General features: G+C 27.9%; 2 protein-coding genes across 5 annotated transcripts in view; both read left to right on the top strand.

Annotated features, from left to right (window-relative positions):
- The first annotated feature begins 1,639 nt into the window (after nt 1–1,639).
- Nucleotides 1,640–3,298, top strand: LOC145843030 (di-N-acetylchitobiase-like). Its single transcript, XM_082950503.1, has one exon. The coding sequence runs from the start codon at nt 1,645–1,647 to the stop codon at nt 2,776–2,778; it is 1,134 nt and encodes a 377-aa protein (XP_082806629.1). The 5' UTR covers nt 1,640–1,644; the 3' UTR covers nt 2,779–3,298.
- Nucleotides 3,299–3,862: 564 nt separating this feature from the next.
- LOC145849235 (uncharacterized) overlaps nt 3,863–23,810 on the top strand; it is a 35,407-nt gene continuing 15,459 nt past the window's right edge. The window contains exons 1-18 of one of the 4 annotated variants that reach the window (XM_082954376.1): nt 3,863–4,015; nt 4,271–4,328; nt 4,722–4,889; nt 5,095–5,273; nt 5,771–5,844; nt 7,333–7,473; nt 8,429–8,537; nt 9,016–9,083; nt 9,562–9,659; nt 12,216–12,376; nt 13,039–13,087; nt 15,980–16,105; nt 17,594–18,226; nt 18,554–18,670; nt 18,854–18,958; nt 20,040–20,145; nt 20,338–21,960; nt 23,470–23,529. In XM_082954376.1, the coding sequence (XP_082810502.1) occupies nt 3,921–4,015; nt 4,271–4,328; nt 4,722–4,889; nt 5,095–5,273; nt 5,771–5,844; nt 7,333–7,473; nt 8,429–8,537; nt 9,016–9,083; nt 9,562–9,659; nt 12,216–12,376; nt 13,039–13,087; nt 15,980–16,105; nt 17,594–18,226; nt 18,554–18,670; nt 18,854–18,958; nt 20,040–20,145; nt 20,338–21,960; nt 23,470–23,529 (3,970 nt within the window). In that variant the 5' untranslated portion in view covers nt 3,863–3,920. Of the gene's footprint in view, nt 4,016–4,270; nt 4,329–4,721; nt 4,890–5,094; nt 5,274–5,770; nt 5,845–7,332; nt 7,474–8,428; nt 8,538–9,015; nt 9,084–9,561; nt 9,660–12,215; nt 12,377–13,038; nt 13,088–15,979; nt 16,106–17,593; nt 18,386–18,553; nt 18,671–18,853; nt 18,959–20,039; nt 20,146–20,337; nt 21,961–23,469; nt 23,530–23,810 lie in introns of all 4 variants that reach the window. The other 3 variants (XM_082954372.1, XM_082954373.1, XM_082954375.1) reach the window with 3 other exon arrangements.

Here is a 23,810-nt window from a genome sequence, read left to right as displayed (position 1 = left end):
TCTCAAAGAGTGGCAACCCTGCATGATGTAAATCAAACTGATGTTTAGTCACTTAGGACAGCTTTTTTGCTTTAAAGATAGCTAACTCTGTTATACTTTGTATATATAGTGCTTAATTTATATTCATAAAATTTAAAAAGTGTAGTAGTTAAGTGTATTTTATTAAAGACTTTGATGATTTTAATCTTAATACAAACAGTTAGTTCAAAAAACACATCAAAGTTGTCTAAGACTAAATGATCATTAAAGTAAATATAATAAACAGTTCTGTAAATAAGTTCTTTATTGCTTTATAACAAACTTTATTCCAATTAAAAAAAAAATATTTTAGAAAGTTTTAAATTGGTTTAGTTAGGCATGATACAAGCATTTTTTTTACAAAAGTTTAATTTCAGTATCAGGTTTGCCACACACTCAGGATAACTTAGGGTAGCTCAGGCTAGTTTGAGTTTTTTTTAAACTCAGGATGACTCAGGGCAGTTTTATTATTTTTATAAAAACTTAAAATAATTTCTTAAAAAGGTTTCTTAAAATTTTTTGTCATTTTTTTAAAATTTTTTATGAGATTTAGTTGTATTAATTTCAATTGTTTATAACCAATTTTGGTGAAGAACTAAATTATTATTGATTTAGAAAAAGTATTTTTTTTAGGAAAAAAAAATTACAATGACTCAGGACAGTTTAAGGTTACTATACAGATTTTTGACTGAAAGAGTAGCAACCCTGAAGTATATATATATTTTTTAATTATTCAAGTTTCAAAGTATACTTATCACTAAAGCATAACATAATATATACTTTTGATATTAAGTATTACATTTAAAGTTTTAAACTTATGTTCAAAAAGATAAGTTTAATTTTTATTAATTTATTATATTATACGGTTTTTTTTTTTTTTTATCAATTAAATTAGAAAATACTCAAGTTTATATATATTTTTAATAGATATTTAGTTAGTAAGTTTTTTGTTGCTTTTTGTTAATTTTTTATTAGTATTTGAAATGTGGTATGTAAACTACCACATTTAAGTCTTTATGTATTGTTAAGTCTTTATGTATTGTATACATATATGAATGTTTTAAACTCTAGAGCTTAATAATAATTTGAATCTCTAAAAAATTAAAACAAAATTTATAACCAAACTCTTTGAAAAAAAAATTGTTCAAAGTATAGAAAAAGTTATGTATTTTATTTAATAGGTTAAGTTTGATTTTAGCTCTTGTTTTAATTATCATTAGTAGTCTTATACATATATTTATAATATGAAAATTTAATTTACATTATAACTTTTTTTTGTCACCTAACATAACAGTATTTTTTTTCTTTTTCACATTTTTAAAGCATTTAAAAACAAAATATTTTAAAATTTAGCTTTTAGCTATATAATTAAAACATTACACAATATTAGTTTTTATAAATTCAATCATGGTTTTTTTATTTTGAAGTTAAGGCAAAAAAAAACTAAATCAAGTATCAAGAAAATGAATATCATTAAAGTATCAAGATTAATTAACAACAAAAAGTTTTAAAAATTTCATTAAAATGCATCAAAAAGACAGTTATCTTTCATAATGTGATACTGTAAGTTTGCTAATAACATTCTTTTTTATAATTTTAAAATGTATTTGTTTTTAGTTATTTAAAATGGACAATAAAACAGTTAGTGAACCTTGTAGACCTTTTCTTTTACTGTCAATCATCTGCACCATTTTAGCAACATGCCATGCCAAGTGCCCATGCAAAACCGAAGACCTGTGCAAGCCAGTGACAAAAACATACACAAAAGAGCTGATAGTGTTTTCCTGCGATGCAGCCATGGAAGACTGGAAGAAATACAACTGGACCGAAATCACCCACGTGATTGTGTGCAAGACGCAAAACATATCTGAAATATACTGTCACGCGCACGCCAATCAAGTCAGAGTCACGCAGCTTGCAGGCCTCAACACAGAAAGTTTTCCGCTTCTTGAGCAGTATGGCTTTCGCCAGCAGCTGATTAAGTCTTGGCTCAACGATTCTGTTTCCAACTTTTTGGACGGGGTCAACATGGACATTGAAGGAGCTGCTTTCACATCAGAAATCAAGGAGGCAATTGTTGACTTGACTGAAGAAACAAGAGAAGCATACAAAGCTGTAAACTCAAACTACATTGTCACATTTGACATACCCTACTCTCCTTTCGTAGCGGGCTGCCTTTCATTTTACTGCTTTGATTACGTTGGCATTGCAAAGTACACTGATTACATGATAGTAATGGGTTATGACGCCAACATTGACATATTCCAAGCTCAAGCAAACAGTCCATTGTTTGTGATAGAGCAAGGCCTCAACCAATACATCAGCAATGTTTCAATTGACCCAAACCAACTCGTACTAGCACTTCCTTGGTATGGTTATGACTTCACCTGCGAGTACTTTTTAAACAACACGGGCCATGAAATTTGCCTCATACTAGGCGCGGGTCACCTCCAGAGAGGTCAAAACAACATTTGGGAGATTTTGTTGAACAACACTGTGCCAGTAATGCTAAATGAACATTCCCAGTCAGTCTATTTCACTGTGAAGATGGACGGAGCCTACCATCAGATTTGGTTTGACAACAGCAGGACCTTGTGGTTGAAGTATGATGTTGGTATAAGTTTGGGAATAAAAGGATTCAGCATGTGGCAAGCAGGTGCTTTGAACTACAACTCTGAAAACCAACTCATTCAGAATGGGAATGACATGTTCTGGAATGACATTACCAGAGCTATGATTAAGCTAAAAGGTTTAGCATAATTATTACTGCTTTACTTATAATTTAAAATTTTTGATTCAGTTTTATGTTTTATTAGGTACACTGTTGTAGCTTGCCTTGTTTTAGTGCTTAATCTATGCAATTAGAAAAACCTAAAAGCTAATTTTTAAAAATACATTGAAAACTTTGCTTTAATTTTATCAATCAGTTATTCAAACTCTGCTTATAGTAATTTACTACTAGTTTTTTATTAATATAATATTAAAAAATTTCATTAGCTCATTGTTAATAACTAAATAACTTAGTGCTATCTGTGTTGCATTGTAGTAATTTATTATGATTTCAATATATTTCAATGAAATTTTCGTTTCAATATTTATTACAATCTAAAAAATTATTATTACAAATATATTTTTCTTGAATTGTATGAAATTTTAAACTTTTAATCACAAATAGTATAACATTTTTATAAAGTTTATAAAAAAATACTCATAATTCATGTATTATTCTGCTTCTAAATATATAAAATTTGTACAACTTAATGAAACTTTTAATGCCTTTCACCACTAATGATGTTATTTATATTCATTCCAAGTTACAATTATGATATACCAATCATGCTTCAGAGATTATTTGATTAATTGCAATTTTCAAGAAAACCATATTAAAATTTAAGTTAGTATTATTAAATTTCAAATATTATTTTGGTACTTTAATATAAACTTTTTATGACAAGTTGTTATTAAGGTACAACACTTATATTTTGTTATCTTTGTTTTCTTCACACAAGTTCAAATTTATTTTTTCTTTTATTTATAAACGGTTGTATTATGTTGTAAGTTGATTTTAAAATTGCAATCGTTTTTTATTACTGTGCTGCTGTTCTACAAAAAGCAAGTTTTTAGAAATTATTCATTTAATGATCTGGAATATTTCATCCTACTTATTTTATATGTAAAGTTGATGGTTAGATAAACTTTTTATTTGTTTTAAAAAATAATTTTCAAGTTGAAAAAATGTAAATCAAACTCTTAATATGCTTTAAAATATTTGATAAAAATATTTGAAATTTATACTACTGTTTATAAAACCCTATAAAAGTTAATAATAAAAATACTCAGCAGCTAGTCAATTGCATGCCTTTTTAACTTTTAACAAATACACTCACTTCCCATGAACACAAATGTTTCGTTCAATCAAAAACAAAAGCAAGGATGCTTACAAGTACAAGTTCACTGTCAACCTCGACAAAACAGAAGTCGTCGGAACAGATAAATGGTTTGTTTTATTTTTACCAACAAAGTTTTATAAATAACTATGCTAAAGTTGTCATACTTTTAAAGGAGAGAGTTGATAATTTCAATTAAGGGCATATGCCAATAGTATTGACTGATACATTTTATTGTTATAATTAACTTTTCTCTTAACTAAAGAAATACTTTGATCAATTGAAAGTCTTTCTTTGAAAAAATCTTTAATCAAATAGAAAACCTCTTTTAACAATGCCTAATAAATTTTACAATCGATTTTCAGGCAGCCATACAAAATATGCGTATCACTCAACAGAAGAAAGAGAAAAGAAACTACTCTGGTGAGATTTGTTAAAATCAATAAAAAACAATTAATCAAATACTGTTAATATTTTGATTGCCTAAGTAATTAAAAAAAAAAAACCTAATCGTTTACGTGAGAAAGTAATGTTGTAAGTACAGCATTATAAAGAAAAATGTTTAAAAAACGTCTACAAGCTTTCTGTAAGTAAACTAACTTTTGAAATCATTTGAACACTATATAAAATCAAATTACAGAAAATTTAGGTTTGTTACGTAAAAAAGTAACTCACAATACGTTTAAGACTGTAGAAACTAAGATCAAATCCAAAAAATACATTAAGTCTGTAAAAAAACTTCTAATCAATCATGCACCAAGTGTTTAAGTTACAAAGAACCTTAACTTTGTGTAAAAACTCAACCTAATTATTCAGGCGCGAAGCTGGCACCCAAGCATGACGGACACGTGCAAGGGAATGGTCAACTGGACGAGCGATGATTTCATCGGTGTGCTGATCACCCTGTTCAAAGAGAAACCCAGCAGGGTTGCCAGGAACGGTAGAATGTTTGAAAAGAAAGACTGGATCCTCGTACTGGATAATGTTAGAATAATAATTGTATTATTAAAAAAAAAAAAATTATCGCAAAATTTGTAGTTATCTTGATGTTTTTATATCGTTATAAATAAAAAATACTTTTTTTTGCTAAATATAGTTGCAATAATTTGTTATATTAGCTTATGTAAAGTGGAAAATTCTGTTTTAGTTGCATTTTTTTAATGGCGACTCACACATGCTTCTTTGTTAGGAAACGCAATCGGGAAAGCGCAAAGCGATCGCAACGTCCAGGATTGATTTTTCCACGTTAGTCAGGGACATCCCGTCGCAGAAGCTCGTGTTGAAGATGAAGCCGCTGACGAAGAGGCTGAAGTCGGCAACCGTCACCGTGTACACTACCTCCACTTACGAGGGGAAACCCAGACCCGGGTCAGTTTATATTCTATGTAATACTTGACTTATGTTCGAAAATGTGCTGTTTCTGACTTTCTTGATAAGTTTTTTTTTTGACCAAAAAAGGTTGTGTTATTGTTCTTGAAGGTAAAATGTTTTTTCAAACGCACAGTGATATAAATAGATTTATCATGCCTAAGTAATGTTAAGAACACATTCTGTTTATCTTGTATCTGATTAAGTAATTTAAAAGTAGTCACGTAGTTTTTGATATTCATGTTGTTTTTTCACTGTTTCAGCAAAACATTGCTTCAAACAAACTTAAATGGATTTTTGTTTAAATACACTTCTTTTAAAAGTTAAGTTATTTTTATTATTATTTTTTAAATATTTTTTATGATTTTATTTTTAGAAAACAAATATAGAGATTTAAACTACTGGAGGAGAAATAATATATTTATTCTTTCAAGTCTCGAAAAAATAAATAAATATTTTTTAAAAGTCAAATTAGCTTATATATATACTTTTTGTAGTGATGCGATGTCAGAAGTTGGAAGTACTACAAGCGCCAACACAATGATGCTGGGAAATATCACAGATTACGATGGTAAACTATTTGTTTAAAAATTGATATAATGTTATAATGTATTACGTTGCTCGTTTGTGTTGATGCACTTTTACGAAAATTTTTATACGAAATGGTATAGTTTAAATATTTCATTTAATGATTTTTTAACTGGATAAATGAAAAAATTGACACTTATTTTACATTTTGTTCGGTTTATATTTTTTTTATAAGTGTTTGCTTGTTGAGTTGAGAATTTCTTTCTTTGAAATTCATTATTACGCAAGAAATAATAAACAGTATGGTAAACACGTTTTTCCATGAGTTTTATTTACACCTTTGAATTAGTTGTCAATGAAATACTTTATACACGCGAATGAATAGCGCACATTCACATAACAACGCCATTGATGTGCTTCCAATCGCATAACAATGGTATTATGCACTCAACTTTGCTTAGATTTGTCCCAAGTTCAATGTTGCGGCTTAATATATGTTACATCTGTATACTATGATTTATTAAATTTAAACAATTTTTTACACTTATCATTAAATCATTCTGCAGTAGACTTATTTAAAAAGCATTGAGCTATATTTGATTGTTTTCAAGTAGCTAAGTTGTGTTTTGAAATGTCCATCGGCTGTTAATGAGTTTTTATTAACTTGTTGTGTTGTTTACCGAGTAATTTTGGTTTTTATCCAAAGCATTTGACGTTTGCAAATTGTATAAACACGTCAACGCGTTGCGTATTAAGCAGCTGAGTCGATTTGCTTCACCAGTTTTTAGTGGTATTTTGTGTTAAGTTATTTAGCGTGTTTGTGCGAAGGTGTACTTTACTATAGTAAAATGTATGTTTAGTATTTTTTACTGCGACTATAATTAATAATTGCTTTCAACATGCCATCAACACAAAACGTACATTCATCGAAACAGTAGTGTAGTTTTGCTTATAATTTACAAATATTTAAAATTTTGATTAAGATTACAACTAAATTTGTTTTTAAATTTTCTATTTAAGTTTTTTGTATGTAAGCAATTTTATTTTTTGTAAAAACCTAAGAAAAGTTCTTGGAAATATTTTAAATTGTATTATTCTATTTTAGTTTAATATAGTTTTAATACTATTTGCTAGATAATATGAATAACTTAAATGTGTTTTATTTCAGCTCATATCATTGTATTTGGCATTGGGTTTAAGTATAATTTTTGGTTTAAATTGATTTCACTACTAGACTTATAAATTGCAAGTACACTTAGTTAAAACTATAAGCTGAAATTATTTTTACAGTACGCATTAATCATGGGTACTAATCAAATCACAATTATGAAACATCAGAGTTTGCAATAACCGAGCATTAAAAGTTATTAAGTTATCTATATTTTAAAATTTCAACTGCATTATAAAGTTTATTTTTTTTATATAAGCCTTTCAAATTAAAACGAACACCTAAACTAATTAAAAAAATTAAAACGTTGCTTTTTGCTGTAAACTTATAACTTTTTTTCTACAATATTCACAATACTTGCAGACTCGTTATCACGTACAAGCACGATAGAATCAGGCAACAGCAAGCAGTTTCAGCAGGACATGGCACAAATGACCAATCAGTTTGAACTGTTGACCAATTCGTTCGGCGAGGACAGGCCTTCGTCCATAGCGAGTTCTAACAGTCGGTTGAGTTATTGATATATGGTATTATACTAAAAACTGTAAGCGTAAAAATAATTTTCACAGTTTTTAATGTAATGTTTTGAATTTAAACCGTTTTTCATGTGATCGTAATATGAGTATATGTTTTTAGTTAATACCTGATGGTATATATTTTCAAAATTTGATTATTACTTAGCTTTTTATTGAAATTATATATTTATAATTAACCAAAATAATACTTAATATAGTTTACTACTAATTAAAAAAGTACATACTAAAATTTATATAACTTTTTGCTTTTGTTTTAAAAAGTTTTGTTTTAGTTTCTAAATTAGATTAAATTATGTATACAAGATGTAGAATCGCATAGTTAAAATGAAATAGCACGTCTTACTTTTTGTCATAGATAATTTTAAATTATACTCGCCAAGTGCATGGGAATTTTACAGCTTACAGCCACTTAATAACGGGGTAAGAAAAGGCTGTAAAATTTCCATCGTCAATAAAAACGTCAATTGCCTTTTCTTAAATTCAAATCGGTGACTATTATTTCCGCCATCAGAAAGTACCTGGTGAAAATAAGTCTGAAAATATAAAAGTTTTTGCGTGATAACTTACTAGCATAAACATGTGTTTTGTATTGACATCTAACTATTTATGGTTGTCATTTGAACGAATTACAAAAAATGTTTTTACCTAAGCTTTGATAAATAGTTTGTTTGTAAACTTGCACTGGTTATAAAAAAAAGGAATTCTTATACTATAATTAAAAGTTAAAATTTTTTTGCTTGTTTATATTCTCTTATTTTATTAAATGTTGTAGTTAACTTTAAGTGAAGGCAATTAAGTGTCAATAAAAAGTCATAAAAAAAGGTTTCATGAAAAAGTAAACTGATAGTTATGAAATAATATCAGTAAACAACTAGGTTGGAAAAGTTTATTAGATTTGAAAATTTAAAATTTTTTTATCTCAGAACTATCGAACATTCAAGAAGATGAAGTAGCTGAAACTGACGGCTTCAACAAAAGAACTCCGAATAATTTCGATAGAGAAGACTTGAGGAGGGCAACGTTACCTGTTCTGTTAGTTTTAATATTTAAAAACGGATAACTTTTGTGAATTTTTTTGCAAAGTTATTATAACATGCTTATGATGTTTTAATGATAATTGTTAACGCTTTAGTTTTTTTAGGTTGTATTATTCTCATATTTTCCTACCAACATTAACATGTATTTTACGGTAATTAGAGACGAATTGACTATTAATTACCACCTTTAATCAATTAAAAACTAACCAAAAGAGCACGTTTAAGTATTGATCACGAAAACTATAAAAACTGAAATCAATTGAATGTACGTACTTATCAAGTTAGAAGTTGATGGTAAAAAGTGTTCTTTTGAATAATTGATAAGCACTTGTTACAGTTTAGTTTCTCACAACTGCACGTATGCAGATTGAAACAATTTATCTTATACAAATATGAGCTTACTTTTGAAAGTTCAACTTGTTCGTTAACTTATAATAAAATGACTATAATGTTTAAAAATAAAAAATTTGCAGGTCAAAATCATCACCTGTTAAGCAGTCACCACTTGCTTTGAGTAAAGATGATACCAGTACTCCTATTGGTTAGTTTTTTGAACTACAACTAAAAGTTTTGTTTAAAATAAAACAAAAATGTGTAGTAACTTTACAATGTACTTTGAAGTCGTGTTCAGTATAACAAGTATATTGCGGTGTATCTCTTCCTAATTAAAATTTTTTGAATGTTTTTTTGTTTCCTGCAAAGTAAGTTGTATTTTAATATAGAAAATTAACTTGAACAAATAAATAGTTCAATTTAAATTATATGCAATTAGTTTTCAAAACTCACCTTTATGCGAAATCAAATTAATTATAAAGGTTAATTAATTGTTTGCACCAAGTCAACTGCTATTGAAAGTTGGTATTTTTCACAACAGCTAATTTTTATTTGTTGTGCAGTGTTCAATGTAATTTTCATTGGTTAAGAATCTTGTTTCGAAAAGTTAAAGTTTACAAGGAAACTCGAAAAAAGCTCAGCTTGTTCCTACTAGTTTTTATTTGTTCAACATTAATTTTTCACAGTTTCTGAAACTGACGGAGCTACTGAGAGCGATACAAATACCAGTTCAGTTTCAACCGCTTCATTCAATCCCAATTTATTTTCCACACCAACTTCAAAGGTGAGTAAAAAAACAATTTGTATTTTAAATAAACAGTAATATTTTCAATTAGTTTATTTTGAATTACAGTTACAATTAAACTTGATGAGTATAATTTTTTTTTCATTAAGTTGTATTTTACTAAACCCTACACAAAGCTTAAAGTTTAAAACCACTTACAAAACTTCTCACTTGAAACAAATAAATGAAGATTATTGTCTTATTTGAAAAGTTATGTAAGAATGCAGCTTCAACCATTCAGTAGAAATATCTGGTTGAATGGTTTTTCCAAGTTGTTTTTAAACTTTGCTATGAACTTTGTACTTCTTGCAGATAATAAATAGCTTAAGTAATTTGTAGAAAAATACAACGTTTAGTGTTTTTATAGAATCAGGAAACTGTTTAAAAATAGTTTCAAAATAGTTTAATATCCATTTCAAATTTCTTAAATAAAAATCATTAAAAATCACATAAGTTTAAAATAAAACTAAAGTTTTAAGGCTAGGAAATAATCTAATTTCTTTTAACACTGTTAAATTTTTAAAGTAAGTTTTAAATCATAAGTTGGGTTTAAAAATGTTTAAATAAACAATGAAAAGTTATTAAAAATAATATTAAAAACCCCTTGCATTAGCAAAAACACCCGTGTATCAAAGTCTAATTTCCTATGCTTATTTAACAAAAAAAAAACAATCAAATTCTAAAAGTTGTTCTAAAAAACTAATAAAAATGTATGATATGAGAGTTTAAAACCACATTAGTAGAGATGTTTTCGTAGAATTTCCTGTTTGAAGTTTGTTTTGAAACACTTTTTATTGCTGTTATGCTTATAATTCTGCAACTATTGTATTGGTCCATCTTGCCTTGTGACAAACTTGTCATTTATTGTTTTATTTTCCTGTTATGAAAAACTTAATTCGTACATATAAAAAACTAAGTAATTTTTCACATCATTGTTTTGATAGTTTTTATAGTAATAGTACAACTGTGTTTTTACTTTTTCAACTTTTTTTTTCTTCTTAAGTATATTTCTAAATATCATGATTATAAATAATAAAAATACTGAGATTTTCGTGTTGTATTCTATTATTGTTCCGTGAGATTAACTTAAACACAAGTGTTTAAGTTACATTATAAAAACTCATTTTTTATAAGAATTAAGTGAATAATGATTATTTATAGTTCTGATGTATTTATGCTATATCTAGAAATTTATTACTTAAAACATTTCAACGATATAAGTATTTTTGTTTATTGATACAATCATGTTTTAATCAAAAAGAAGAAAAAAACTTTTTTTAAATATTGGTATTATGTTTTCAATATATGCCACGTATAAGAAATGCGTTTCATAATTGATTGTGTATTAGTATTTAAAAAACTAACATAGTCAAGATAAATAAGCTATAATTTTATAAATAATATAAAAAAAAACTAACTAATTTGATTTATTGCATAAAGAAATATTATAGCAAATTATAAAGCTCTGTTTTTGTTTTACTTATAAAGTAAAATACTGGCTTTGTAACTGTTTCGGTATATATATTCTCTATGTTTTTAGAATTTTATTGGAAAATTTGATTATAGAAATAAAGCTATTGTGGTTTCCTAAATTGAAAGTAAATACTACAAGGACTTAAGTTTAAAGTATTGTTTTTCTATAAAAGCAATAGTAGGAGTTTATGCAGCTGTGCAAATGAAAACAATTACTTTGCTTTATTGTTTTTCATTTGAAATTGTTTAGTTTCAATTCAATCATTTTAAACGTTTGGAAAAATATAATAACTTTGAACAAAAAATATTCTCTAATAAATTTTTTATATTATGTACAAATGTAATTTCTATTTTGATCATTGGCCCTTATTTTAATGGTTAAGTACAAATTATAACTTTTTATACAGTACAAGTAGTATTTAACTTTTGAGATATAGTCAGTTGTGTGAAACATTTCTCATACAAACCTATTTGACAAAAAAAATATAAGGACCAATATTCTCAGAAATAATAAGTAAGCATCTATTTATTGGTTTTTTATTGTAACGACCTCAAATTTTCAGAAAATATTGAAAAAAAATTATCATTACAGTATCAAGTTATATAAAAAATAAAAATTTTTGAACTAAAATTACACAGAAAAGTAAAAATGATTTATTTGCATTAATAAAAAAAAGTTATTAAAAATCGAAAAGACTGCATGGTTTTTAATGTAGTAAAGATTATACTCAGAAAGTTTAGAAAGAATCGGTTTATAACTGTAGAAGAATATAATTTTTAAATATAGTAGTCTTTTTTGTCGTTTTAGTTTGCCTCTTCCTAAGAAGCCAGTTTTTCTTTCTTTTTGCCTATTAAATCTAAGTTGTTTCAAATTTTGAACAGCGGTAAATAAGTAGGTATATATTTTTTAAATATGCTATATTAGACTTACTTGTAACAGAAAATGTTCTCCAGCCTGTATCTTTATACTCACAACAAGTTAAACCTTCTATCGGTGTAAATTTAAATTGAACTGTCTAATACTAAAAAAATATTATTAACTGTTGTAATAAGAATGATAAAAAAAATATAAGTTGAAACCAGATCACCTCGCCTTCACACAGCGAAGAAACGACAAAACTGCTGATGTGGTGTCAAAATGTCACCAGCAAGCACCCGGGTGTCAAAGTGACAAATTTCACTACTTCGTGGAGAAATGGCCTCGCCCTGTGCGCGCTACTGCACCATTTTCATCCCGAAAAATTGTTTGTTGTTATTTGTTTTTAATTGATATTTTGATTTGTTGCAAGATTACTTTGATATTTTAACTAGCTTTTTTAAAGATGAATTCTAACATTTACTCATCAAATTATTGTTGTATTTTTAAGTTAATGTCTATACAGTGTGAGGGTTTTTATTTTGTTTTGACAAACCAGGGATGAAAAATATTCACATTTATGTTCAAAATATGTTTTTAAAGAATGTTGTATTAATTTTTTTATGAGTGTTGGCGTAAATTGATAAAAGGTATTATTTATGAAGTATTTTATAGATAACAAACTTTCTTTTAAAAAATATGTGATTTAGTCTACATTATTATATATTTTCATATTATATATTTTTTATTTCAAACCTAAACTATAAAATAATAGCCTTTGCTTTTAAAAAACCTTTGTAATTTAAATTTTATAAACTATTGAAAACTTCTACACTTGTTATTTTTCCTCTACTATTTAATTGTTAAAAAATTATTTTAAGTTAAAAATAGTTTTTAGTTGCAATATTTTTCAGAATTGAGGAAATAATATTAGCTCACGTGCTATTTCAGTATGTATTTAGTGATGTTTTAATTAGACAAACACGATAATTAAACATTATCTAGTTCAAAGTTGCTTGTTTTTTTCAATTATTACTTGTTTTTTTACAGAGATTATTCTGAATTAAGAAAATTGGATGGAATAGGAAACACAAGAAAGGTTAGCATTATTATTTTTTTGTTAACTAATTTTGATCTGCGCATATTTTATGAAATTTTGATGTCAGAGTATAACGGTTTTTAGTGTTCGTATTATTCTTAATTGAAAAAATTTAATTGTTTTTAAAATAATAAGTTTAAAAGAGAGAAAAAGTGTACTAATTAAGTGTGATTAGAATATAGTTTTACATGCAATATGTGCTAATTAAGTCGGTTCTACAACTGTTAATTAAAAAATAAAGTATAAGCTACACGAAATGAGTAGTTTGTGTTTAATGAGCACATTAGAAATATATATTTAGAAAATTTAAAAACAAAAGCATTGTTTTAAATTAATTTTCTCATTAGGTTTGCCGACTGTGTATAAATTTTCTCAATTGCTGATTTAAATAGCTCTTAGTTTTTAATTAAGTTTAATGCACTTCAAAAACACTTAAAATTGACTCTGTTTTTTATCAAAAAGCAAACAAAGTGTTTTAAAGATCTTTTTTTTATAATCATTTTAACAAAAAAAAGCTTTTCGTGTTTTTTAATCATTTTAACAAAAAAAGTAACAAATGATTTTTGTAAACAAATTATTTTGTCAAAATGCTGCAAAGATGTTTTGTTGCACTTTGTTTAGCTGTTAATAAAAAGGTCACCACAGTTCTTTGATTTAATCTTTGATTTTTTCACGGTTGTTTGTTTTTATCCACTTTTTAAAGGTTAATTTTTTCAACAACTTTTATCTGTGTAGTCTATTTTTTTAATAAGTGTAAGGTAAATATATATTTTTGAAATTTATTAAGTTAATAGTTGTTAAAATTAAATAACTCAAATAACTTTACTAAAAGTTTGAAAGATTATGCTTTAGAGTATATAGAAATATTTTTTATAAAGTATGCTTTAAATTGAAGTTAAAATACAGTTTTTTGGCTTAGAAGTTTCTTTTGTCTTATAGCTAAAATTTAATTCTAAATTTAAAAAATATTTTTGTAACAAAATTGATACATCAAAGCAAGTAGATTTAGTTTTAAATATATGATGATTTGTAAATATTATGACATGTTTCTTATTGATCTTTTTGTACAATTCACTGTCTCAACACAATTGGTATTTCTAGATAAGCAAAATATCAAACTAATAGTGTTGTAATGTTGTGTAAATGTTTAGTTTTTATAGCTTATTTTGAAATATTCTGCTTCTTTTTTTGTTGCTAAATCTCTAGAGTGTTAAGTTATAACTTAAATTAATTGTTTTTTGTGTGCAGTGTTTTTATAAATATTTTATCTTGAAACTAGACCAGTAAGATTGCACTTAGTTTTAAGATTAATAACTTAGTGTTTATTAGTTAGTTCTAAAAAAAAAACTCAAAGTGATAAATAGTTTCTCTTTGGATAGTTTAACATTTTTTAATAGTTATATTTTTATTCACCTTAATAGTCTTGTAACTCATACTTTTTAAGATTTATATGTTTTCAGTTTTAAAGAAAAACTCACTGATTAAGTGTTAAATAAAAGAGTACTACAATTCAAGTAAGTATACCATTCCTAAATAAATTCTACTTCGATCCAATTTTAAGTTGTTTTATCAGCATTAATTGTGTTAAACATGTTTTATAGTAAACTTAGAGGTAATTTTTTCATTTGTTGTTATTTCGATCGAAACGAAATTATTAAAGACTTTTGTTAGAACCTATATAAACGGTAAATAGTTCAAACTAATAAATCATAATTAAAAATGTCAAACACATTAGATAAGTAGAAATTTTATAAGAAGTTTACTTGCTGAAAGTTGCTGTTAAAACACTTAGTTTTGGTACTTGATTACCAATATAGTTATATTAAAATATTTGATAAATAAGTGTCAATTGTATTAGCAAATAAAGTTTTTACTATATCAGACAAACTAAATGTTATAAATACTAGTTTCGACAATTAACTTTTCTTTATAAATAACAAAGAAATAATTAGGTCTAATTAAAATTTTATTTGTAAAATTAAAACGAAATTTATTGAATTTTTAATTAAGCTCTAATTTAAAATATTTTACAGCTAAGCTGTATAAAAATTTTAAACATTTTGTTTTGAGTAGTTTTATTTTGAAATATTTGTAATGCAATATATGTCCGCAAGTTGACAGCAAAGTTTTTATCAAATTTAAAATCTTTGAATTCAGTGTACTTCAACACAATATGCATACATGCTGTTTACTTTTTTATGTAACTTTTCCTCACATTTTTTTGCTGTTCGCCAGCGGCTACACAATGGAAATCAAATCTTGTCATTCTGAAACCATACTTTGACCGTATGTAAATACAAATTTGACAATAAAGTTATTTTGTTGGTAGTGTTGATAATAAAATCTTTTATTGATTTAAAACTTGAAAATGTTGATCATGAATCAATGTCTTCTATAGTCACTGTTAATAAGTAGATCCTTATTTTTGTTGCTTGTATTATAATTAATATTCCATATACATGTTTTTACATGATTTGTTAAGCTTGAATATGTCTTTTTATTTTTAGTTAAAATTTTTACAAAACACTAACTAAACTTGTACAATAAGTTTGATGCAACAGCATTTAAACAAAGTTTTATGTGCGTTTGTTTACATACACACACAAGTCTTCAAATACACACAAAAGTGTAGATTAATATACTAAATGATAATATTTTTATTATGAATTGTCTTTTTCAACTTAGTTTATACTCACTTTAAATTTTAGTTTATATTATGTTTTTGACAGTCAAGTTTGTAGTTTACTACAAAATAATACATTATTTACTCACTTTCGTATTTAAATACAAATTAATTTGCTGTATATATAATTACAATAAAAAAAATTGCACAGTTTGTTTTTAACTTGTTACTTCACCAATGTGTGAAAACTAACTGTTGGCAACTAACAGGCGTTGAAGGTGTTAAAAGAGCTTGACATAGAAGATTACGAACAACCTACAACTGTGGGTCAGCTCAAAAATAAACAGCAACTCATAAAGTTCCTTTCAGTTCTACATAAACACTTCACAAAAAAGGTAAGTAATGGTTATATCTTTACAGTAATTAGATTGATTTTTTTGCTTTTAAAGTCATTTTTAAAATTAGTATAAAATATATAGCTTGTGCTATTTAGTTTAAATTTTACTGCTCGTTCTTGATAATTAATTTAATTATATAATTAAATTGTTATCTTTAATGCAATTAATTGTTTTTTAAATTGTTTTTTCTGTGTTATGTTTAGGTTTGTAAATAGTTTAAAGCTTTCATTTGAGTTTTTATAATGTTAATTTACACTTAAAAATACTTGTCGTGTACAAGTTTTAAACCTGTTAAAAATGATAAAGTAATCTAATTGCTATACTCAACACTATTTTTATTACTTTTACATTACCTACTGCTTCAAAAAGTTAGTTATGACCTGCTAAATATACTTTTTACCTCAAATGTTACCTTTTAAAAATTGTTAGGTGTTTATTTGAAACATTTTGTTTGTGTTGTTTTTTAATTAAGCTTTGAAAAACTACAAAGCTGAATGCAAATGTACTTAGTTTGCAGTATTTAACTTTGGGAATGTATTGATCGTTGTGCAGTATTCTTTAAAACTATTGATAACTACAAACACTTATCAATAAGCATACTAGAATAAACTTGTTGTAAAAATGCATCAATACTTAAGAGCTCATATTTTACTTGTAGATAGTATTTTTAGGTTTTTTAAAACTCAAAGTCAATTTTTTTTTTTTGAGAATATAATCTAATAAACAAAAATAATTCAGAAACAGTTTTTGTTTGAACTGTAATTAGATTTAGCAAAAAAAATGATTATCTTTATATCATCCTTACATTATCTCTGAGCTTTAAACAATTTCATGATACTGTACTTATACATTTTATTAGTTCTTACCATATTTTTATGTTGGATATTGTTTATGACTTAAAAAAAAAGAATTTTTGTTTAGCAGTCAATTTGTAAGTTTTTGTAAGCTTAATTTCTTTCTAACTTTTAATGAATAATAAAGTAAATAAGTGAAGTAAGTTTGTTTTGTAACAAATTTTTTCTTTATCATAATCACGAGATAATAAATAATTGTTAGCAACTGTAACTTTAACTCAGACAGTTATTTGTAAAACTTACTTTTTAAAGTGTAAATGTTGCTTAAATATATTTTTTTATCTTGTTTATTGAAAAAATTCTATTTTAATTACAAAGAGAATAAATATATAAAACTTTTTCATGTTTTGTTTTAAAGATAGATAAAAATATCTATGAAACAACACTAAACCAACAACAAAACAAAAAAATTAGCTATAAAAAACTTATTAAGAAAAATTAACATTATTCCAATTTATGGATTATGATAATATGATAGTAAGCACTAGTTTTTTTGTAAACTTTGAAAAAATGTTAGTTGGTTTGTGATATAGAATAAAATAATTAACAAAAAGTAGTTAGATTTAACATTATCTGTCTTAAATTTATTTTGAGTTTAAAAGTTTTTAATAAAAAAAAAAACTTTTTTTAGAGTGAAACTGAGAGTGAAAACCCGCTGTGTCAACCACCTGAAACTGGTGACGTCAATTCACCTCAAAATGACGTCACAAACAGAATCCCGTCACTCCTCGCCGCCACCCTGCAGCAGTCCTCCGATCTCACGTTGCCTGGCAACCATGACGACGACGATTGTGACGACATATTCGAGCGCGATCTCGACTCGGCCCTCCTCCGGTACGAGTGCAGTGAGGAGGAGTGCGACTCGTTCGACGACCGGCCAGTGACGTCACAACGACTTTCTCCCGTGAACGTGACGTCACAGAGCCAGGTTGAAGAGTCTCCGTCGACAGCAGTTGATGAACAAATTGAATACAATAATAAAGAAATAGTTCAAGAAAAACCTGATATCGTAAATCTGCTTGAAAAAATCACTCCACCCGAAATTTTAGCGGAACCCGCTGAAAAACCTGAAATTCCTGAAAAAGTTTCGGTAGAAAAAATTAAATTAATTCAACCGCTTGAAGTCAGTATGGAGTTGAAATCTGTAAGTATTTCAATAAATAAAAATGAAGAAGTACAACCGCTAGAGTGTGACAGAGAGCTGGGTGATTGTGGTGAAGAAACCAAAACTTACGTTGAAACTTCTGAAACTAATGAAAAAGATGTTGGTATATACGAAGAGTTAGATGATAAACAAAACAATAATTTAACTAGTGAAACTAATTTAGAAAATAACAATTTAAGCACGTTTTGTATCAATGATTCTAATAAAGATACGAATTTAGATGTTAAAGAAAGTTGCACAATTATACGTAATGGCCATGTAAGTTTTTTTTTCACAATACATACTTGGTAAAAAACTTTTTGCTTTTGTTTAAAAAAGTTAATGAATAAAAATGATATTGTTAAACGTGGAAAATAGCTGTTAAGCGTTCTTTTTACGTAATTTAATTAAAATCATACAAACGTTATATAAACTTATTTTATAAAGAATGAAGAAGCCATATCTGTGCATAGCGCTGAATCATCAGAAAATATTTCAGAAAACTCAAAAAATGATGAGACTTGTTCCAATGCCTCGTTTGATGACACTGTGAACAATTTGATTGTTAGTTTATGATAACTATATTTTAAAGTACTCATATTAGAAGTTTTGAGATAGTTTTGTCATTGTTTTGTCATTAATGTACAGTGTTAAAACCAATTTAAAAATACTTTATAATTAATATTTATAACAAGTATTTCACTTAAAAAATCTAATTAATTATGAAAAAGAAAATATTTTTTATAGGACTCAGCAAGAGAAAGAACAAAAAAATCAAAAATAATGGAACTTCTAGAAAAAGCTAAGAAAGCTAACGCTTTGCAGGAAAATAATGAAGAAATAGATGATGAGGTAAAAAGTTTTAAAATCTAAATTTGATTATATATATTTTTTTGTTATAAGTTTCGCCTAACAAAGTAAACGTTAGCATATTGAAAAATGAAATATATAGTAGTATTTTTTTTAAGCTTAGAAACATTTACTAACGCGAATTCACCATAAACAACAGTAATGTTTACAATTGAAACAATGGATACATTTTTATCTGCGCGGAATGTTTACAGTTGGGCACGGATGCTTTCGCTCGCACATCACGTGACCAATTAGTCGGCGAAAGTGCACTGAAGTGTCGCAATCAACAGCGCATAATTTGTTTGCTGAGACGCGGTGCGCGCGACTCGAGTTTGCGCGGGAAAAGCAACGCGGGTCTTTTGAAGGCCCTGCCAAAGCAAAGAGTCGTCAGATAAGCCACCTTCATCGCGATAGCTCCCAAAATAAGCACATTGTTTTCAAGGAACATTTCAAATATTTTCTCTTTAATTTATTTAAATAGGTGGTCTGCTTGGTACGTTTTGAAGTTGAGAATCGCTTTGATGGTTGTTACGGGCAATTAGCGTCAGATAAATTTTGGCTGTCAAAGTCAAGAAAACTTAAGATATGATAATTTTATTTCGTGAAAACTTTGTGTAAATTTCTGTGAACTGTTTTTATAAAATTATTCCTGACACTAGTCTCATTAAAAACACGACATAAAAGAAACAACTTTTTCTTAGCAGTTTAAAGTTTTGTAACGGTTTCGAACATTTTGGTCGATAGATGAAGTTACTTATTTAAGAAATTTTTCGCTTCACCAACTTATAGGTTTTTGTTTCTATTGTAGTGAATATGTTTTTGTTTTTAAAAGACATTTTAAAGTTATGATAATTTTTTATTATTTCTTACCTTAATAATGTCTGACCTATTACCTGAAATAAATTTTGAAAGCTAATTTTTTATATGATCTTTTTAAATATTTTTTGGTATATATGTATTTTAAAATTTTATGAAATATTAAACTTGTGTTATAAAAAATTTTGTAAAAAGTAAACAGAATTGCAATCATAAAGCTTTTGTATTAACCTCAGTAGTAAAATTAATATAACTTAATAATTAGGAACTGGAAAGAAAAAGAAAAATAAGAGAAAGAGCGCACATGTTGATTTCACAAACAAGGAAATCCATTGAAAAAGAAGATTTTACAGATAATAAAATTGAGTCTAGTAAGTTGTTAAGTTAATACTTGTATGTTTTTTTTTACTTTTTGTTTCATTATATAGCGTCTAAATGTTGTTACACATCAAAAAGAGTATTTATGTACTGGCGTAACACTTAAAGTGATATAAACGTGTTTGTAAAAGTGTTCTTTACGTTTTCGCATTTTTTGTGTAAAAGTCAAACTGAGCATGTTAAAGCAGCTACATCCTATATGGATGACATTTCTGACGACGAAAGTTCAGTAAAGAGCCAATCGAAAGGAACTGAAATCAACGACACTCATGAAAACCCATTCAAAAGTGAAACGTCACCCGACCACGTTGCAATTCCCAGCCAAGATTTGGAAATTGAAAACAGCGTCGAAACTTTGCTCGACACGCAAGTTGAATTAAGTGCTTCTGATGCGATTGTCAGTGATGAGAAATCATCGGAAATATTAACTTGCGATGACGTCATAAGCGAAATGGAGGCGGTGTGCAAAGAGTTCGAGTCGGATTCGCAAGCCACCGCGTCAGAGGTTGATGAGAAAAGCAACAGGAACTCGGTTTCCAACGATCAGATCGAGGAAATACTTGAAGCTCACTACGTGCAAAAGAACGCCTTGAACATTCTCGAGAGCGTCTCCAACAAGTCTTCGGCGCATTCTCTTGTTGAAAACGACGTCGTAGAAGAAAACGTGGATGATTCAACAGTGCAAAAAACCGAATCGGTTGAACACTTGACGGTAAATCGAGATCTGAACCGGAGCAATTCCATACTGGAAGTGTTCAGCATAAACTCCTCTCTGACCGAGCTCGCAGATAAAGTCCTGTCTGTGAACCAAACAGATGAAGCAGAACCGGATTTGAACGAGGAGCTTTCAGAGACTTCGCTTCGAGCAGAAGCTCCTTGCGAAATCGTTTACACCGAAGAACATGATAATCTTGCCAGCGAAGCTTCATCGGAAAATTTATCAGAAAGGGCGAGTGGTGATGTCGTTGAAATCTGTGGAAACGAAATTGAAAGCTTGGATGAAAATGCGAGCGTTGAAGGTACTGAAGTTGCTAAACAAGAACCTTGGGTTACATCAGATGCAAAAGCTGACGACTCAGATACAGAAATTGCCGACGAGAATACAGAAGCACAAAATAATGACGTGTTGGATAGTTTAAACATTGAAACTGCTAAAGAAATTGTTACTTTCAAGGAAGAACCGTCCGAAAAACCGTTAGAGAACACAACAGTGGAAACTGACGATGACCATACAGCAATGCAAGCCGGTGTAAGCAACAGAAGCTCTGTAAACTCTGAACAAGCAGACGAACCTCAATCGGAAGCTGAATGCAATATAACAATCATAGAAGAAAAAGAAATAGTTGAAATAGAGGAAAAAGTTGAAAACACTGATGCAAGCGTGGATGATGCAAGCGACCTATCAAAATTAACAGTTGAAACTGAAACGGTACCAAGCGAAGCAGAACCGGCTTCAATAGCAGAACAGCAAGCAGTTTGTGAAGCAGTACCAATAAAAGAAGTACAAGAAGCTGTATGCTCGTCTGCAGGTAGCAGCACGCCAGTTGAAGCAACAGAAGAAGGAACGGTTGAAGCGGAAGCCTCGCCAACCAGGGAAGAACCAGCAGCAGAAGAAGCTCCAAAGGTTGAAGCGGCAGACGCCTTGCAGTCGGGAGAAGCTGCGTACAAGGTGACGAAGGACATGATCGACCTGAAGGACGATTCGGACGGGGAGGTGCAGGAGTTCAACGTGGAGGACAAGAAGATCCAGGTGAAGATGCGGAGGAAGAAGAGAGCTCCGCAGCAGCTCGCCATACCCGAAGAAGAAGGTTTTGAATTTGAGTAGAAATTAGTTTGTGTGCTGCTTTCTCATTGGTTCGCATACAATTTGCGGTGCATGAAGTGATTTGTGAAACATTTACTGCATGAATTTAGTAGTCAAATTAAAAGTTTATTTGATCGGGAAACTTTTAAGCATTTTTGAATTAGTTTTTAAGTACTTTTTTGAATCTGTTGATTTAAGAAATGTGTGCAATTTAGTGTTTTATTAATCACTTACTTTGAAATTCGCTTGTTTACTGGAAAAATAATCTAAAACTGCTAACAATGCTTCTTATTGATGGCGATAAGTTTGCATAGCAACTTGTGCATGATCAAAATTAACACTATCGAAATCAAATTTGTTTACAACACCGTAAATTACGATGGTAATCTCGCCGCTCGATTTCAAGTTTAATTAGATTGCAATCTGAAACGAGGAAGCGCGATTATCGACGGCAACAAAAAACTAACACCTCTCACTGTGTGTGTGTGTGTGAGTGATTGACAAGCTGTGAAAAGAGCAACTTTTCAGACTAATTATAGCAAGCAGACTATTCGTATTAACCACATTAAGCATGGAAGCGGGTCGGTAATCGATTTCGCTTTTGTTGACCAAACCCCGCTGAAACAGACCCCCTTTCACTTTTCATATAAACAAAATCGATCCGACACACTTTGCACCTGTATAAGAATTGAGGGCTTTTTTGTAATTTTTTTTAAATAAAACGTTAAGCCTTACAGCTGTATGGCTTTACAACTTGTTGTGTTTTGCCGTCAAGCAAGCTCTTAACTCTGTTTCAGTTGCTAATTGTTCTCGCTCTTGCTGTTTAAGCGTATTTCCTCCCCTGTATTAGTTTCCATTGTATTTATAACAAATAAAACTGAGATTTTCAATTTTTAATTAAGTTTGAATACTAAATTGGTCAGTTTTGGTGTGGCTGTTTACATGTTTTTAAAAAAAATTAAATATTATTTTGAAAATAAAAAGAGTTAAACATTAGAATTAAGTAGAAAAGTAATTTTCCACTTTAGACTATATTCCTCCGAGATTTATCATCATCAATAAAAACTTATAACTTTTCAAAAGAAAATACGCACTGTTTTAGCAATCATAATGTTTAAAGCTGTTTTTGAAATTTCAGTAAATTAGTATGAAAATTAAACAAAAGTAGTTAAATTTTAAAATGCATGTTTCAGAATTTTATATGATTTTTGTATTCTTAGATTTATAGTATTTCGTTTACATTGTTTGATTAAATAAAAAACTGTATTTGCCATTTATTAATATACTGTGTAAATTTAAAGTAAAGTTAAAGTTTATTTATGTTTTTAAATATAATGACTGTTTAGTTTTAAACTTATTTATTATATGTCTTAACATCACATGATACTTAAAAAAATTCTTATTTATCATTTTTATTTTCAGTTTGAGCAATAATAACTACAAATCATGCAATAAGTTTTTTAATTTAATTTTTTGCTGTTTCGTTTAATTGATATTATTTTGCATGGTACAGAAGTTGTGATGAGAAATCATCCGGTCCATACTGAATTTGAAGACAAACTTCCAAGAATGAGTAAGATTATTTTCATTTACTTATCAACTTAGTTTAACTATTTAAATGCTTAAAAGAAAGCTTTTTTTTTGCTTTGTTTTAATACTGAAAAGTGTTTTTCAATCTATTTTTACAGTTTTAGTCAAACTTGATTTTGGCATGGATTTTTTGAGTTTATGTTTTATTTGGAAAATTTTGTAAATAATGCTTCTAAAAAATAATTATTTTGTAGTGTTTATAAACATTGAAATAATAATTAATCATATTTAGATATTTATTACCATTTTCAAAAATTTACATTG

This window comes from Thalia democratica, chromosome 1 (genome assembly GCF_965202585.1).
Source record: "Thalia democratica chromosome 1, ktThaDemo2.hap1.1, whole genome shotgun sequence".
NCBI classification, from domain to species: Eukaryota; Metazoa; Chordata; class Thaliacea; order Salpida; family Salpidae; genus Thalia; species Thalia democratica.
The sequence above is the reverse complement of the archived record's forward strand: the minus strand, read 5'-3'. Positions and strand labels throughout refer to the sequence as shown.